Source organism: Geotrypetes seraphini, chromosome 9 (assembly GCF_902459505.1).
Source record: "Geotrypetes seraphini chromosome 9, aGeoSer1.1, whole genome shotgun sequence".
Taxonomy (NCBI): domain Eukaryota; kingdom Metazoa; phylum Chordata; class Amphibia; order Gymnophiona; family Dermophiidae; genus Geotrypetes; species Geotrypetes seraphini.
The window spans coordinates 135749085-135766175 of NC_047092.1; the positions used below are offsets into that span (position 1 = coordinate 135749085).

The 17091-nt window shown below is 45.2% G+C and overlaps 1 protein-coding gene across 3 annotated transcripts in view; it reads right to left on the reverse strand.

The window, feature by feature from the left end:
* The window catches only part of PIK3CB (phosphatidylinositol-4,5-bisphosphate 3-kinase catalytic subunit beta), a 596095-nt gene that overhangs the window by 292703 nt on the left and 286301 nt on the right, over window positions 1-17091 (reverse strand). For all 3 annotated transcript variants that reach the window (XM_033957959.1, XM_033957960.1, XM_033957961.1), the window contains one exon: window positions 15992-16240. In XM_033957959.1, coding sequence (XP_033813850.1) covers window positions 15992-16240 — 249 coding nt within the window. The remainder of the gene's footprint in view (window positions 1-15991; window positions 16241-17091) is intronic.

Below are 17091 nucleotides of genomic sequence, written 5' to 3' on the forward strand. Positions count from 1 at the left end.
TCATCACTCCTCCTAAAATGCCCTTTTCAGCTCCGGGAGTATAGCGGCACTGAAAAGGCTTAAGCTGTTTTTAGATACATCTAAAACCCGTTTTATTGGCACTTGGATGGCCTGTCTTTAAGGTTGTACAAGTGCCGATTTGGGCAGGATTTTAGATGTATTTCTGTTTCGATTATGAGCCCCACAGCTCATAAACACGCCATGGAGAGGAAAGTAACAAATAATCTTTATTAGCAAAAAGCCAGAATAAACTGTGGAACTGAGAAAATCCCAAGTAATTATATATACATTCAATATACAATGTCTTCCAATTTATAATAATTGGCAGAAAGGTCAGAGATGCAGCCTTCAAGTAAAAGATTGCCTCGGCATGCGCAGTGACAATGATGGGCAGAGGGTTCAGGATACCATCCCCATCTACTGAAAAAGATATTATCAAGGTAAGAAACTAATCTTTTTCCAGTGCAATAAGGATGGTATGCTGAACCAAGGGATGTAACTAAGGAGTCCCAGAAACCCCGGGTGGGAAAGATAAGCCTGCCCTCAAAACCAAGGATCCTAAAGAGGAGTCCTCTCGGGCTGCTACGTTCACCCTTTAAAATTTGGTTAAAGTGTGAAGGGATGACCAAGTTGTTGCCTGGCAAATCTCATCAGAAGGAAATGTCCTGGCTTCAGCCATGGAAGAGGCAAGCCTTCTCATTGAATGTGCCTAAAGAGCGAAGGGAGGCTGCCTACTACTGTCAATGTAGCAGGACGAAACAGCTGACCTAATCCACCTTGAAATGGTAGCCTTAGAAGCCGGCCTCCTCTTTTTAGCTGTATTCATCAACACAAAAAGGTGGTCCAAGAGACGAAAGTCATTCATGACCTCCAGGTAATGCAATATAGCCCTCTGGATATCTAGCACTTTCAAGACTTTGCCCTTCTTCTTAGATCCCAAGGGCTGGAAAGCCGGAAGTTGAATTTTCTGGTTGATATGAAACACTGATACCACTTTTGGCAAGAAAGATGGTCCTCAAGGAAACACCAACCTTTCCTTCATGACAAGGCTTGCAGTTCAGACACATGCTTTGCAGAAGTGATGGCAACCAGAAACACTGTCTTGATAGTCAGGTTCATGAGCGTGACATCCCGCAAGGGCTCAAACGGAGACCTTGAGAACCCTTCAAGGACGGACAGTGCTGGTGAACTGGGGTGCCTTAGTCTCAGAGCACCCATGAAGAATCTGACAACATCTGGTGCAAGATTGAGAATATCTGGCACCCTGGGACCTGAAACAGGAAACTCCAGCCACTTGACTTACAGTTCAGTCCCATATCCAGACCTTTTTGAACAGCTGACACTGAAGCTGCACCAACGAAGGAAGATATCCCATGCCTTGGCATATGCTGTAAAAGTGGCAAGCTTCTTGGCTCTCAAGAATGTGCACACAACCAGATCCAAATAGCCCTTCTGGCTCAAAGCTGAGCGCTCAAAAGCTATGCCATGAGACCAAAGTGCTCCAGATTCTGCAGGATGATTGGACCTTGTGTGAAGAGTCCCCAGAATGGCTGAAGTCTCAGAGGGTGGCTGATCTGAAGGCGCACCAGGTCCGCATATCATGGGTGTCAGGGCCAGTTTGGGGCCACTAGGATAACTCATCCTTGATATCTGGCCACTATTCTCAGGACTCTTCCTACCATCGGTCAGGGAGGAAACACATACAGGAGTTTGTCTACCAGCCTAGGCTGAACCAGAGCATCGATTCTGGCACTTACGTGCTCGTATCTGTAGCTGAATCGCTGCTTTCTTGTTGCTCACCGTCAGGTCAAACGCAGGATTTCCCCAACGTTCTATAATGCTCTGAAATGTCTGGGGGCAAGAGATACCACTCTCCCAGGTCCACAGTTTGCCTGCTGAGAAAGTCTACCTGCACGTTTTGCACTCCGGTGACATGAGATGCAGTAATGGCTAGAAGATGAGCTTCTGCCCAACGGAAGAGAGCTTTTGCCTCCTTCTGGAGGTTGACACTCCTGATGCCTTCTTACCTGTTGATGTAAGCCACTGCTATCGGCATTGTGTTGAGGACCACTGCCCCTACACTAGGTGATCCTCACAATGCACTCCTCTGTACAGGAGGCTGGCATCCATTGATAGCTTGGTCCAGGAGTCTATCTTTAGAGGCTTCCCTGAGGACAGGGACTGAGGATGAAACCAACAGGCTATGCTGCAGCGAGCCTCTAAATATACAAAGGGTCCCTCTGCAGAGACCAGCGAGAGAGGAGGGAGTGTTGCCCAAGGAACCATTTCTATTGTGGCTGCCACTGAGCCCAGGACCTGAAGCTAATCCCAGGTTGACAGAACCAGCTGTGCCAAGACAGCCGAGATTTGGTGCCCAAGTTTCAGTCTGTGTGACTCTGGAAGAAACACTCAGCTTTTCTCAATGTCAAATTGGACACCCAAATACTCCAGGGACTAGATGGGCTGCAGCTGGCTCTTGTTCAGGTTGACAATTCAACCCAGACCTTGAAGTGTTTCCAAGATGGTCTGATCTGCTCTCTCTGATTCCTCCCACGAGGGCGCTCAGATGAGCCTGTCGTCCAGGTAAGAATAGACCAGCCAACCCAGTCTGTGGAGGCAAGTCTTCACTACAACCATAACCTTGGTGAAGATCCAGGGGGCTGTACTGAAAATCCAGCCTTGAACTGAAAATGCTGTTCCAGGGCATAAAACTGAAGGAAGCGCCTGTGGTCAGGAAATATTGGGCATGCATCTCCATCAAGTCCAGCGCCGCCAGTAACTCCCCTGGTTGCATTGAAACAATGACCAACAGAAGAGTCTCCATCCGAAAATGAGGCATTCAGAGCCACATTGATGTACTTGAGGTCTGGGATGGGCCTCCAATCCTTTGAACTTTTCTTGGGCACGACAAAGTATATGAAGAATCTGCTGGAGCCCAAATCTACATCTGGAACTTGCTTGATGGCTTGAATGTCCAGAAACCTTCAAAGGAAAGCCTGGACCTGAGCGTTGTTTTGGACAGGAAATTATCATTTCATGATCAAATTAGTACAGTGGTACAGAAATGTTTTCATAGACTGCGCATGGTTCGCTCTCTTTCAAAACTTCTCAAATCTTCTTCCATAAACGTTTTAATCTATTCCCTCGTAATTTCATGCCTTGATTATTGAAATGCTCTATACAGAAGGTATAACCCAAAAAGAATTAAGACGTTTACAGATATTACAGAACACATCAATTAAAATCATAGCACATGCAGGAAAATTTGATCATGTAACCCCCTTGCTGATCAAATTTCATTGGCTACCAGTTGAACACTGAATCACATATAAAATTTTTATTACTAACCTTCAAAACTTGAGCCACTAACCTCCCAGAATTAACAGACTAATTATTCCTTATACCCCGCAAAGATCCCTTTGTTCTGTTTCTCAGAACTTGCTTGCTATTCCCTCCCAAAGGACAATAACACTATGGATTAGATTCACTAATGCTTCCAATCATGTCTTGACGATCGCAAAACCAGTTTTACTGGTTTTGCGATCGTTCCCCTACCCTGACCCGATTCACTAACCTCCTGGCCGATCAACCTCCGACCCGATCCGATCTGCGCATCCTGTTGATCCTTAAGCACTACGCCCCCTTCACTAGGATGGGATGTGTTCTTGGTCACCTGAGTCATCAGAGTTCACTTTAGGCATAGCAAACTCCTGGTCCATAGGATATAGTTTGGACATTGCTTTTGCCACCTTAAAGGAGCCCTCAGGGTTCTCCCAGTGCTCAGAAATCAGGACTTTCATATCCAGATGCCACGAAAAGGTGGTAGGCTGAGAGTGTATCCTACTGAGTAGAGAACCATGGGAAGTAGGCTGAGAAGGATCAGTTTTGAGCTCCTTCAGAGACTCAATGAGAAGATCCATCAGTGAAGCAGACTTGAACAGCCTGTGCACAGAAGGATACTCACCCTGGTCCGCAGCAGCACTCAGACCCTGATCTGCTTCATCCAGTGTCGCATCATTTATGTCCAAAGCTTCACTCCGTGAAAGATGATAAGCGTCCAGACTATCATCCTCAGGGACTCTGTCCGACCAGCTGTCGGTGTCCATGAAGAAGCAGATGCCATGGGGAGGCTGCACACAGGGCCTCTGCACAGATGGTCGCTCTCTAGATAACCCAGAAGGAGCATCAGTGCTGCCGACAAAGGCTTGTCAGAGCAAGTTCACAGTCAGGTTTAAATGGCATAGAGGACCGAGAACCCCCTTCAAAACGAGGGTTAGAGCGCTTTCTTTTCGCTTTGGGGCCATCAGAACCTTTACTAGGAACTGGCACTGCAGTACGGAACCCCAAGAAGGCAAAATCATTCCCATCCATTCCAACAGCCGTTTGGTAGCATTAATAAGGTGGTCAGAGGATGAACTTGAGGTTCCTGCCTCCCCTGTATGCGCGGCAGAACATGTGGCACAAAGGCACTCTTTGGAGGCCCATTCAGCACAACCTTCACATGAATTCAAGCCATTGGAGCATGAGGACTCCATCCGTGGTGGTTAGAATAAAAAATGAGGCTTTTTGAAGAAGTTTGAGAACTCAGAATTCAAATCGGGAAAAATCCAAGATAGCTGCCACCAGGATTTCTCACTGAAAAGACATCTATAACTCCATTGGAGGACCTAAAAAACCAGCGATTTTAGGATGTTTGGGGTGGGATAACAAGGCTACAACAAAATATAATCTTAAAAACCACAACTTCAGACCCTCTCCCTCCAAACTGCAGTATGGGCTGTGACAGCCCTACCCACAAGACCAGATGCTAGGAAGATGTGCTGCAGCCTGCCACAGCTCCTCCTAGGATAGCTGGAATAGAGGAGGATCTCTACCACCATGAAAGCTGCCTCTTCTGACTCTTCAGCTGCCAGTCAGGCCAGAGCCTGAGCCTGAACCAGAGCCTGACTGAGCCTCCACCCCTGGGACTTCCAAATGCCACAAAAAGGGGGGGGGGGGGGAGAAATGTAGTCAACACCGTGTGCATTCCATAGAAACACAATTGGTGTCCATACAGCCTGCACAAGCTGCTCCTGATCAAATCAAGGAGTGAGCAAACAGAAGGGGAAACCCTAAATTCCACAGTTCAACAGTTCAAGCAGGCTAGCTGAGCAGGTCCCCGCAGGATCCACCTGTCAGTTGCAAACTGAAGTCTGCTCCTCTCATGCAGGCTAGACAGACACTGGAGCTGAATAGGAACATAAAATCCGGCAAAAAAATGCAAAAAAAAAAAAAAACCCTTGAAAAACACAAAAAAGACAGAGCAGATCAAATTTGCTCCTGTAAGAAGAAATAATTGACTGAGGGCAGCAGAGAGCAGGGAGAAGGAGGTGGTATTGAAAACATTAATCAGTATTCTGCAATGGACTCGCGGGAGCAGATGCAAGACCCTTGGTTCAGCATAACATACCTAATGCACTAGAATTATAGATGTACAAAATGAATGGAGTGTCAATAAGCAGGAGGGTCTTTGTATACTTTGCCAGGTAGTATAGGAGATAACTAAAGCACTGAGATGCTGAGATTGTGAACTTTGCAATTCAGACATTAAAGCTTATCTACAGCTATAAAGACCTGTAAAGGACCTTACAACTAATTTTCAAAGGAGGGATATATCATGCAAAGGTCAACACAATCGAAAGATTAGGTTCTTAACTTTGCTAATCTTGTTTCTTATAAACCCACACTCTATTCCTGGACAAGTGGGTAGTCCATTCCATCTCACGAGATCTCTTCTAGGAAATTTCATTTACACATTTTTGATCCTCCCCTCTTACCTTAGGACTGCCCTCTCACTTCCAGATAGTACAAAAGCAGACATCCATACCTGTACAGGACACAGAAAAGAGCAGGGGTATGGGGATACTCCTCGAAAAACAAGTCTAATCTGCTCATATCATAAAACTAGATAACAATCATGATCAAAAAAGGTTTTCTAAACATTATAAACCATAAAATCGGAACAAATAAGGAGACACAGCCTGCACTAACAGTGTGGGGCACATTAGCCATAGGTCCCAGGGCAAAGGGCAAAATAAGGTCAGATATTAATCTTAGAAAGGCTGGTCAAATAATCAGAAGGCCAACTTACCAGCATTTATTGACACGGACAATTGGTGAAATCAGCAACTCCCAGGGCAGGTTCCAGGAATAGAGTGTGAATTTATAAAGAAAGAAGAATAGCAAAGGTAAGAACCTAATCTTTCGTTCTTGAATACTCCCACTCTATTCCTGGACAAGTGGGACGTAACAGAGCAGTCCCTCAAAAGTCAGGCTGGGACTGATTAGCCTGCTGCCACAACTGAAGATCCAAATGCAGAATACTGTTTGGCTGCCACATCTATCCTGTAAAACCTCATAAAGGTATGCAAGGAGGACCAACTGGCAGCTCTATAAATTTCTTCCAGGGAAACCGCTGAAGATTCCGGCCATGAGGAAACTACTCCTCATGTGGAATGAGTCTTTCCCAAAAGAGGAGTCCTGCTTTCTGGATCCAATTTAGGTGGATGAAATGCAGATCCAAATGGAAATAGTGGCTTTTGAAGCCAGTCAGCTTTTTCAGGCTGTTCCAATCAGCACAAACAAATGATCGGACAAATGAAACTCATTCATGACTTCTAAGTACCTCATCAAAAGCCTGCGTATATCCAGCAATTTCACCACCGTATCATGTCTGTTCGAACCCGAGGGTGCAAAGTCTGGAAACCACACCTCCAGGTTGATGTGGAAACTAGAAACCACCTTCAGAAGGAAGGAGGGGACAATGTGCAGGAACAAGCTGAAATCCATAATCCGCAGAAAAGGATCTCTGCAGGGCATGGCCTGATGTTTGGAAACTTTGCGGGACAATGTAATGGCCACCAAGAAGACCGTCTTGATGGTGTGATCCATCAAAGAAGCCCATTCCAACGGTTCATAGGGCAAACTAGTAAGTGACCTCAGAAATAAATTGAGATTCCAAGTCAGGAACGGCTGATGTAACAGAGGGCGTAGCTGTAACATGCCCTTCAAAAACCAAACTACATCCAGATGAGCAGTCAGAGAGCCAGCTATCTGAATCCTCAGGGAACCGACAACAAGCCCCTTTTCTAGGCTTACTCGAAGAAAGGTGAGCACAAGCATGATCGAGGTCATGCTCGGAATTTCATTCTTCCAAGCGCACCAATGCTGAAAACACCTCCAAGCCTTCGCATATCTGCCAAAGTCAACTTCTTGTTACACAAGATTGTAGCCATCACTCCTGTTGAGTAGCCAACAAGGACCATTCCTCAGAATGCAGAGTTTGACAGCTGAGATAATCTATTGCATGTTGTCTGCTCCTGTTATGTACGCAGCTAAAAGAGAAAGAAGATGCCTTTCTGTCCAGCAAAAGAGCATTTGAGCCTCCTGCTGCAGAGGCACGCTCCAGGTGCCTCCTTGGCTACTGACATAAGCCACTGCTGTGGCACTGTCCAAAAAGACTTGAACCGCCTTGTTATGGAGTGCACTCTCGAAGTGTAGGAGAGCCAGTCAGATCGCTTAAAACTCCAGACGATTGATCAACCACTTTCTCTTAGATCAGCGGCCCAGTACCGGACTGTCTGTGCAAAGTATCCCCAACCAATAAAGACTGGTATCAGTCATCAAGATCACCCAGACAGAGACCTGGAGGGAACTCCTCTGATCAGAGAGAGAGTATTCAACCACCAGGCTAGACTGTGCAGAGCCTTTATTGACCAAGGCACATGCAGCGCAGCCCTCTGCAGACTCCAACGGGAGATAAGTGTGTCTTTTAGTAGGCGCAAATGACCCTTGCCCAAGGATCTACATCTATTATCGCAAAAATGGACTCCAGAACGTAAAGGTATTGCCAGACTATCGGGGCTTGAGAGTGCAGAAAGACAACTGCCAAAGCTTCTCCTGGAGTGACTTGGGAAGAAACACCTTGCCAATATGGCTTCAGACCCAGTTTCAGCACCGAATCCCTACTGGCCTCTTTAACTTCATAGGTTCAACAACTACACTCTTGTAATAAGCTTGCAATCCTATTACAATTCGATCTATCTGCGGCTTTTGATGTTGTCCACCACGATATTCTAATTTACCAACTTTCTGAGATAGGCATTGATTCCACAGTCTTGGTTCTCGAAATTCTAACGTTAATATGAATGGAACCATGTCATCTCCTTGGAAACCGTTAAGTGGAGTCCTGCAGGGATCACCTCTGTACCCTATTCTTTTCAACATTTATATGTCTACTTTGAAACTCTTCCATCGATCTCCCTTTGAAACATTATATACATATGCAGATGACATCCTTGTCCTTCTTGAGATAGATTCGAACCTTACTAACCTCACTGAGACTATATTAGCATGCATAACGAAACTCCAATCCTGGGCCCTCACTGTACAAATGAAGCTGAATGAGTCCAAAACAAAACTACTTTGGCTTAGCCCAAAATTAGATCAGCTACCCACGCTCATTTCATTACCTTCTGGTCCTACACTGCAGATTGAATTCTCAAGCAAAGTTTTGGGCATCATTATTGACTCTACACTTTTATTTAATGACCATCTCAACTCTCTGGTAAAAAAATGTTTTTTTAATCTTCACATGTTGAGAAAAGTGAGATCCTGCTTTCACCAACAACATTTTGCTGTCCTTGTACAATCAATCATTCTTTCCAGGCTGGACTATTGTAATTCCGTCTATCTAAGTCTAACCAAGAAAAGTCTTCAGTGGATCCAGAATACTGCTGGGTTAATCTTCGCAAAAAGTAAATTTGATCATGTTTTCCAGCTTCTGTCAAAACTTCACTGGCTTTCAGTAATTTCTAGGGTTCACTTTAAATGTGCCTGCCTAACATTTGAGATTCTGCATGACATTCTTCCTCCCCTAATTCCACTATCTTGGAATTCTACGAGACCTGACACTACCTGATCCACCCAAAAACTTAAACTATATTTCCCCTCATTAAAAGGCATTCTGTATGCTGGAAAATTAGGGAAATCTCTTTTCTTCAAAATCACTGAGTTTTGGAATAACCTTCCTGCCCTGCTTCAGAATCTGGGCTCCTTCTAATTATTCCGAAAGCATCTGAAAACTTGCTATTCTCGTTACCCTCTTTATAATCACTAATTCTTACTATGTTTTTCCTTCCTAAGTTCCTGTAAACTGTTCCAAGCTCTATCTTTATGGAGAGGATGCGGTACATAAACTCAAGGACATGATAGAGACTTACAAGATCATGAAGGGCATAGAGAAAGTGGAGAGGGACAGATTCTTCAAACTTTCGAAAACTACAAGAACGAGAGGGCATTTGGAAAAATTAAGAGGGGACAGATTCAGAACCAATGCTAGGAAGTTCTTCTTCACCCAAAGGGTGGTGGATGCCTGGAATGCGCTTCCAGAGGGTGTGATAGTACAGAGTATGGTATTGGGGTTCAAGAAGGGATTAGTTTCCTGAAGGAAAAGGGGATAGAAGGGTTTAGATAGAGGATTACTATACAGGTCCTGGACCTGTATAGCAGTCCGCGTGAGCGGACTGCTGGGCATGATGGACCTCTGGTCTGACCCAGCGGAGGCACTGCTTATGTTCTTATGTTTAGTTTAGTTTGTTCGTCCCTGTGGCGAAACGGACCCCTAGATATTCCAGGTCTTGCGTCAGAACATGCTGACTCTTCCAAAAGCTGACCACCCAGCCTAGCCTCTGAAGCAACTGGATGACCTGGTGCACCACCAGGTGCCCCTTAGATTCTGACTGGGCTCTGAAGAGCCAATCGTCCAGATACAGATGGACTTGAATCCCAAGTTTTCATGGGTGGGCTGCAACCACTACCACCGTCACCCTGATAAAGGTCTGAGGCACTGTCGCCAGCCCGAAGTTCAAGGCTGCAAACTGGAAATGCCGTTGCAAGATGTGGAACCTCAAATATCTTCTGCACTCCAGAAAAATGGGAATATGAAGATAGGCCTCCGTCAAATTCAGACAGGCCAGAAATTCCACTGGTGCTACCGAGGTGATCACAGACCACCATTTCCATTTTGAAATGGGGAACTTTGAGGGCCATATTGACCGCTTTGAAATCCAGGATTGGGCTCCAGTCTTTGAAGCCCCTTTTTAGCACGATGAAATATATCGAGTATCTGCCAGAGCTCGAGTCCAACTCTGGGACATGCTCTATGGCAGCTATGTCCTGCAATCTCTGGACAATGGCTTTGACCTTGGCCACTTTGTCTGGTCTTCCTGTTGGAGAGTCCAGGAAAAATTCTGGAAGAGACTGATAAAACTTGAGTTTGTACTCATCTCGCAGAATGTCCAGCACCCAGTAATCTGTGGCGATGTCTATCCACTCCTCCAGGAATGCCAAGAGCCTCCCTTCTGATCTGCGGAGGGTCAGTTGAGATCTTGATATCATAACTGCTTCTTTGGGATGAATGTAGGGCAGACTCCTGAAAATTGTGGATTCCTAGACCCACCAAACCATGGTTTCGTTGTCTGATAAGATCTGTGACCTGAGGGACCACTAGAGTTTTAACAATATCGCCTGAAGGAATAAAAACTAGAATACCCCTGTCCCCTAGAGCAGTGTTCTTCAACCTTTTCACACCTATGGACCGGCGGGAAAAAAAAATTATTTTGTGGACCGGCAAACTACTAGGACTGAAATTTAAAAACCCCGTTTCCGCCCCGTCTCCGCGAGCCTCGCAAACCATCTGTTCCCATCTGCACAAGCCTCAGTTATACTGAATATATTTTATTAAAGTATAAAAAGAAACATTATTCTGTACAATTGTTATTTTATAAATACAAATAATACAGAGCAAGGATCAACAAAATCCCTGTCTCCCCTCCCCATATATCCCCTCTACTATCAAGAAAACTGAATAAGTCAAATTATTACAGAATGCTACACAGAAATATCATGCTAACAGAATACCGCAGTCACACATAGCAGGAATAGGGTTAGGGGAGTGCAATTAGGGCAACTGCCCCCCTGGTCAGAGAGAGCCCTAAGCCACTGCCTGGACTTTGCAGTCCCCAGTTATGTCTAACACCAGCTCTAGCAGGATATATATTTCAAATCTGATATATTCTAATCACAAAATAGAAATAAAATTATTTGTTTCTACCTTTTGTTGTCTCTGGTTTCTGCTTTCATCTTCTTTTCACTCTCTTCCTTCCAGCGTCTGCCCTCTCTGTCTCTTCAATCCAGAATCTGCCCCTTCCATCTAATGTCTGACCTCTCTTCCTTCCATATGGAATTTGTCTTCTTTCTATGCCCTCCTCCCCTTTCCATCCAGCCTATGCCCCTCTCTCCTTTTTACAGGATTCATTCCAGATTCACTGCTCTCTTCATTTTTATCTCTCCTACACCAGATCTAGCATCTTTGTCCCTCTCAATTTCTCTGCTGACCCCCCTTCCCATCTCATTCCTGTCTCTCCCCTTCCCCTCCTCTAATCTCCCTGTAAGCTGTTTCCTTCCTTTTTTCTTCTCCCTTCCCTCCTCCCCCTGTCTAGCAGTAACTCTCTTCCCTTTCCTTTCCCTCCTCCCCTCCAAGCAGCATCTCTCCTTCTCCCTCCCTCCAGGTCCAGTAGCAGCTGTCCCTTTTTTCCCCTTGCCCAGCAGCTTCCCAGACTCCTTCCCCTCCTCCCCTCCCAGCAGCATCTCTCCTTCTCCCTCTCCAGGTCCAGTAGCAGCTGTCCCTTTTCCCCCTTGTCCAGCAGCTTCCCAGACTCGTTTCCCTCCTCCCCTCTCAGCAGCATCTCTCCTTCTCCCTCTCCAGGTCCAATAGCAGCTATCCCTTTTTTTTCACCATGCCAAGCAGCTTTCTCCCCTCCCAGCAACTCTCCTTACTTGTCAGCGCTGCGATTCAGTAAGGCAGCCTCGGGTCCTTTGTTGGGTCGCACTGCCTCTGAGGAAAGCGGAAGTTGCATCATCAGAGGCGGCCCGACTCAGCAAAAGCTCCAAGGCTTCCTTCCTGAATCGCTGCGCTTGTAAGGAGAGCCGCTGGGAGGGGAGAAAGCACAGTTTGAGGCTCCCCATTATCTCTCCAGCCCTGCGCGAACTACAGCTCCTCGATCTTGCCGGTCCTGCGCGGACCAGCAGGAAATTGAAGATGTTGATCTTGCCGGTCCTGCACGGACCGGCAGTAATTTTCTGCGGACCGGCACCGGTCCGTGGACCGGCGGTTGAAGAACTGTGCCCTAGAGGACTGGGGCCTGCTGTCTGGCAAGGACTTAGGTTTATGGTCCTGCACACTAGCCATAAGGTCATCCAAACCCTTACCGCATAGCAATCGCTCCTTAAAGAGCTTACTGAGGGTTGCCTTGGACATGAATCACTGGACCACTGCCTGATCCACAACATCAGGCGCATGAAAATAGAGTGCGCCAATAGCTTACTCAATACTCTGAATAGGTCATACAGGGCATCAGTAATATAGTCCACGCCCAAAACCAAAAAGGAAAGATCCTGTCAAGATCATGGTTCAGCTTGGAGTGACAGGTTCTAGCGACAAAGGATGCCGCTGTGGCTGCTTTCAAAGCAGAGGCCGAGGAATCAAAAAGCTTTTTTAGAACAAAATCAATCCTGTGCTCTTGTGAGTTCTTCAACACTACAGTGCTCTCGCTGGGGAGAGAAGTATGCTTGGTGACTTGCACCACCAAGGAATCCATCTTTGGAGAAACAGAATGCCGATTAAAGGCATCTGCCATAGGATAGAGCTTGGACATGGCCTTGGCCACTCTCAGAGGACCATCCTCCCAGTGCCGCCCAGTGATCGGTGAGCATTTTTGCAATGTCCAGATGGTCAGGGAAGACCGCAGCCTTCCTTCTACTCATGAAAGAGGACTGTTGAGGACTGGCTAGCCTCCAATTTTAATTCCTGAAGGGATTCAGAAATAATCCTTATCAACGCAAAAGGTTTAAATAGTCTCTGCGCCGTGGGGTCCTCCCCAAAATCTGGAGGATCTCCCAGATCTAGATCCTGGCGATCCATGACTGCAGTCAAATCCTCCACTGTGAAGGTACCTATGAGTATTCAAAGGCATGGTCACATCATCTGAAACATATGTCAGCAGATTGTCCCTAGGCTGTGCATAGACTCTCTGCTGGGAATCGCGTCCTGAGAAGATGGGATCACCAACGCTAACAGATACACCACTGTAGGCAGATTTGGTGAATTTTTCTGAGCTAGATATGCTTGAAAGAGCATTTTAATAAATTCAAGGAATGGGGAGGGGGGGGAATGTTAATCCTGAGGGATGCCCACCTCCTGTGAGTCCTCCTTGGAGCTCTTGGAAGATTTATGGCCTTTAGACACAGAAACGTGGCTGTGTTTTGCTGGGGACACACTTGTGGTACCCTCCTGGGTCCATTTTAGCCTTTTTTGGACTGGCCTTGGATGGATTAAGCGGTAGAACCCTACGAAGGAGCAGATGGAGCTAAAGCTGATGCCACTTCACTGCCCCCCCCCCCCTAGCACGTGGAACATGGATGCTTGCCTGTCATCCATCTGCCACAAACTGAGCTTGAATCCAAAGTATCCTACCCTAAGGAGTCCATCTGATGTTTTTTCTTGCAAAAACAAAGCTTGTAGAGGCAGAAAAAAACCTTTTAATTCAGGATGGGAAAATCCATGATGGCCACCGTAGGAACATTTTTACTAATAAAACTGCCCAGGAAAACCACAACCCCCAAAACACAGCGATTTTAGGATTTTTTTTGAGAACGGGGACCTAGGCTAACTCTCAAACCACTTAAAATCCAAATTTGGAGACCTCCCCAATCAATCTCACAGTCTGTCAAGCATGTTACTGTGCTATGTTGTATGCTGGAAGCTGAAACAGCTTACAGGGAGATCCTCTGGAACCTGGACTATCAGTCTTCTGATTGCCTCTTGGGCCCAATGCTCCGGCCAGAGACTTCTACCTCATCCAGAACGCTGTGCAAGCAAATGGGTGGAGGAACGTAGTCAATCCCAATCCTGGATAAACTGCCACAGAACCATGCAGTCTGCGCTCAAAACCACTAGCGGACAAATCTGGGATGAGCAATGCTTCCAAGGGAATAAGTCCTGAGCCTCAATCTGTTAACGCAGGCTGTCCAGGTGGGAGACTTTGCCAGTAAAGTCTACGATCTCCCGCAGCCAAAGCTGTCCCTGCGGGGAACTGCTGCAGCACGAACACACAAAGCCGCAAAAACACTGAAGTTAGAGAAAAAAACATACAAGTAGAAAAGACTAGCTTGTAGGAAGACAACTGGAAGACTAGCTTGTAGGAAGACAACTGGAAGACTAGCTTGTAGGAAGACAACTGAAGTCAGAGGGCAGTCCTGAGGTAGGAGAGGAGGATCAAAAATATGTAAATAAAGCTTCCTATAAGAGATCTCATGAGATAGGACTGACTACCCACTTGTCCAGAAATAGAGTGAGATTGTACAAGAACAAATGTTGGGGTACATTTAAGTTTATTCTATTAAGAGACTAGATAGTCTACTGAGCAACCTGGCTAACAGGACTATCCTTGAAAATCATACCATGAAGTTACTCTATACATACATTGTAAATCAAATCAAGCATAAGTACATTAAGGATCCCAGTATCAATTCTATTTAATAAGGTATGTATTAAAGTACTTTTCAATCACTATCTAATCTGCATAACTTTCTAGTAAAAGAGACTATGCAAGACAGTATTAGCACAAAAACTGCACTTAGATAGCTGGTGAAGTTTGCATGGTTATCCAATGCTGGCAAGAGTTCTTTGCACTGCTCTATTTGCAGCAATCTTGCACATCTTATTTATTTTTTAATTCTCTTCTTCTCAGCATCATCGCTCGTCCTCTCCAGAAGACATGACCAGATAGCTAACTAGACACCGTGTTTCCCCTAAAATAAGACCTACCCCAAAAATAAGACCTAGCATGATTTTGGGGGTAGGTCTTAATATAAGCAATACCCCAAAAATAAGCCCTAGTTAGATTGCCCCCGAAGCCCCTTCTGATTGTTGATGAAACTCCACGACTCCATCCCTGGATTCACCGGCAGCAGCTCCCCCAGCCGCACCCCACTGACCCTTCCACCCATCCCCCTGCGCAGCATCTTTTGATCTCTCCCTCCCATCCAAACCCAGCTGACCCTCCCACCGCGAGACCGACATATCTCCCTCCAAACAGCATCAGCAGCACTTTAAACAGGCCGCTTCGCGGTCTTCTCCTGCTGAGTCCTGCCATATCACTGCTGATGTCATCAGCAACACGGCACAGGGAAGGCCCCAGTGGGAGAAGGCCATGAAGTAGCCTGTTTAGAGTGCTACCAACACTGCTGTTTGGAGGGAGGTATGTCAGTCTCGTGGTGGGAAGGTTGGTGTGGTTCTGCTTCATGGGGGGGAGGGTGGGGGGATGGGAGGGATAGAAAAATGCTGCTCAAGGGTTCTGCTGCATGGGGGATGGGAGGGAGGGATAGAAAGATGCTGCAGAGGGAAGGCACAAGGGGGTGGGTGAGAGGAGGAAAGATGCTGCACATGTGGGGAAGAGAAAGGAAAGAGGAAGAATTGGGGTGGAAGAGAGGAAGGGAGAGATGATCATTGTACATGAAAAAAATAAGACATCCCCCCAAAATAAGCCTTAGTGGGATTTTTAGACCCAAAATTAATATAAGACACTGTCTTATTTTCGGGGAAACACAGTACTTGCCAAAAGGTGCCATTGATTGCTATCTTTCTGGTAACCTCTGCCAATCAGACATCCTCCTTTCTTGCCTAGTCTTCAGTTTACAACCTCAGCAGCAAGCTCAATCCCAACCTTGCCCAATAGATAAGATTCTGAACCCAGATTAACTGTATTGCAGACCTATTGCCTAAAACATGGCTGACATGGGATTAGTCCTTCTTTGTATTGTTTGAACTCATAGGTGCTTCTATAAGATATTTATTTGAATTAGCAATATATATGGCAAATAAAAGTATTACCACTTTGCCAGCTTTCCTGATAGTTGGGTATTTGGTATTAGCAGTCTTTGTTGACTTTTTTGTTTTCATTTTATCCATCACTGCATATACTGCAAAGCAGAGCCGAGCCATTCGAGGCAAATCACAAACAGTGATATCAAATTCTAATGTTTCATTCCAGATGTAGTCATTGCCTGATGGTATTTCTGTGCTCACAACTGTCTTACACAACAGCTCAGTTCCATGGAAGAGACCAGCTCTGGCCTGAACCTGTATAGAACATGTCAAGACAAAAATCACAATACTTAAAAATTACACCAAATAGAAATAAAAGAACAGTAAAAAGGGCATTTTAAAAGCATTTCTGCATGCATACATGTGTAAATGGTGTTTCCAGAAGCCATTATTTACATGTGAAGATCCCTACAACATAGATTATTTTAAGGAGAATGGTTTAGATATAGCTTGCATGGGTCAAAAATCTAAGTGTATTCTCCATCTTACAATGGAAATACACATATATTCAAATAAATTGCATTACTGGGTTTTGCACCTCCTCAGAACATGTATTGGTTTTTAAAAAGTGCTCATTTTGGCCAGGGTTTTGCAACAAGGATTAATTCCATGTTTCTATTCTGCTTCCAAATTTTAAAAAACTGCACTATCAGTAGACAATTGGTAGCACTCATATGTACAAGTTGGTAAAAGAAGTCTGCTACACATACTCATATAAGTGGTACAACTATGACAGTTACAAAATTGCATCTTGTTACATGGATGCTACCATGTTGATGCTCCTTTTTATGCTTGTGTATATTTGCAAAATGGCTGCTTTTATACATACTGGAAAATACAAGTGTATTCTTGCACTTCTGTATACTGTATATATATATTCTACAAAAGGCTCCCCATTTCTATCATACCTGGACATTCTAATTTTCCCTCAATCTGCTACTCAGTGTTCAACAGTAAACAGAGGAAATGTTACTCGTATTATTTTCCAAGGAGAATGTTTAGATCTCCAGCAGCAGTTTTATCTTACTTTGGCAAACTTATCTGTATAGATATGCATACAAAACAACAAATAATAAAATTTACTGAAAATACCCCAAAATAAAAGG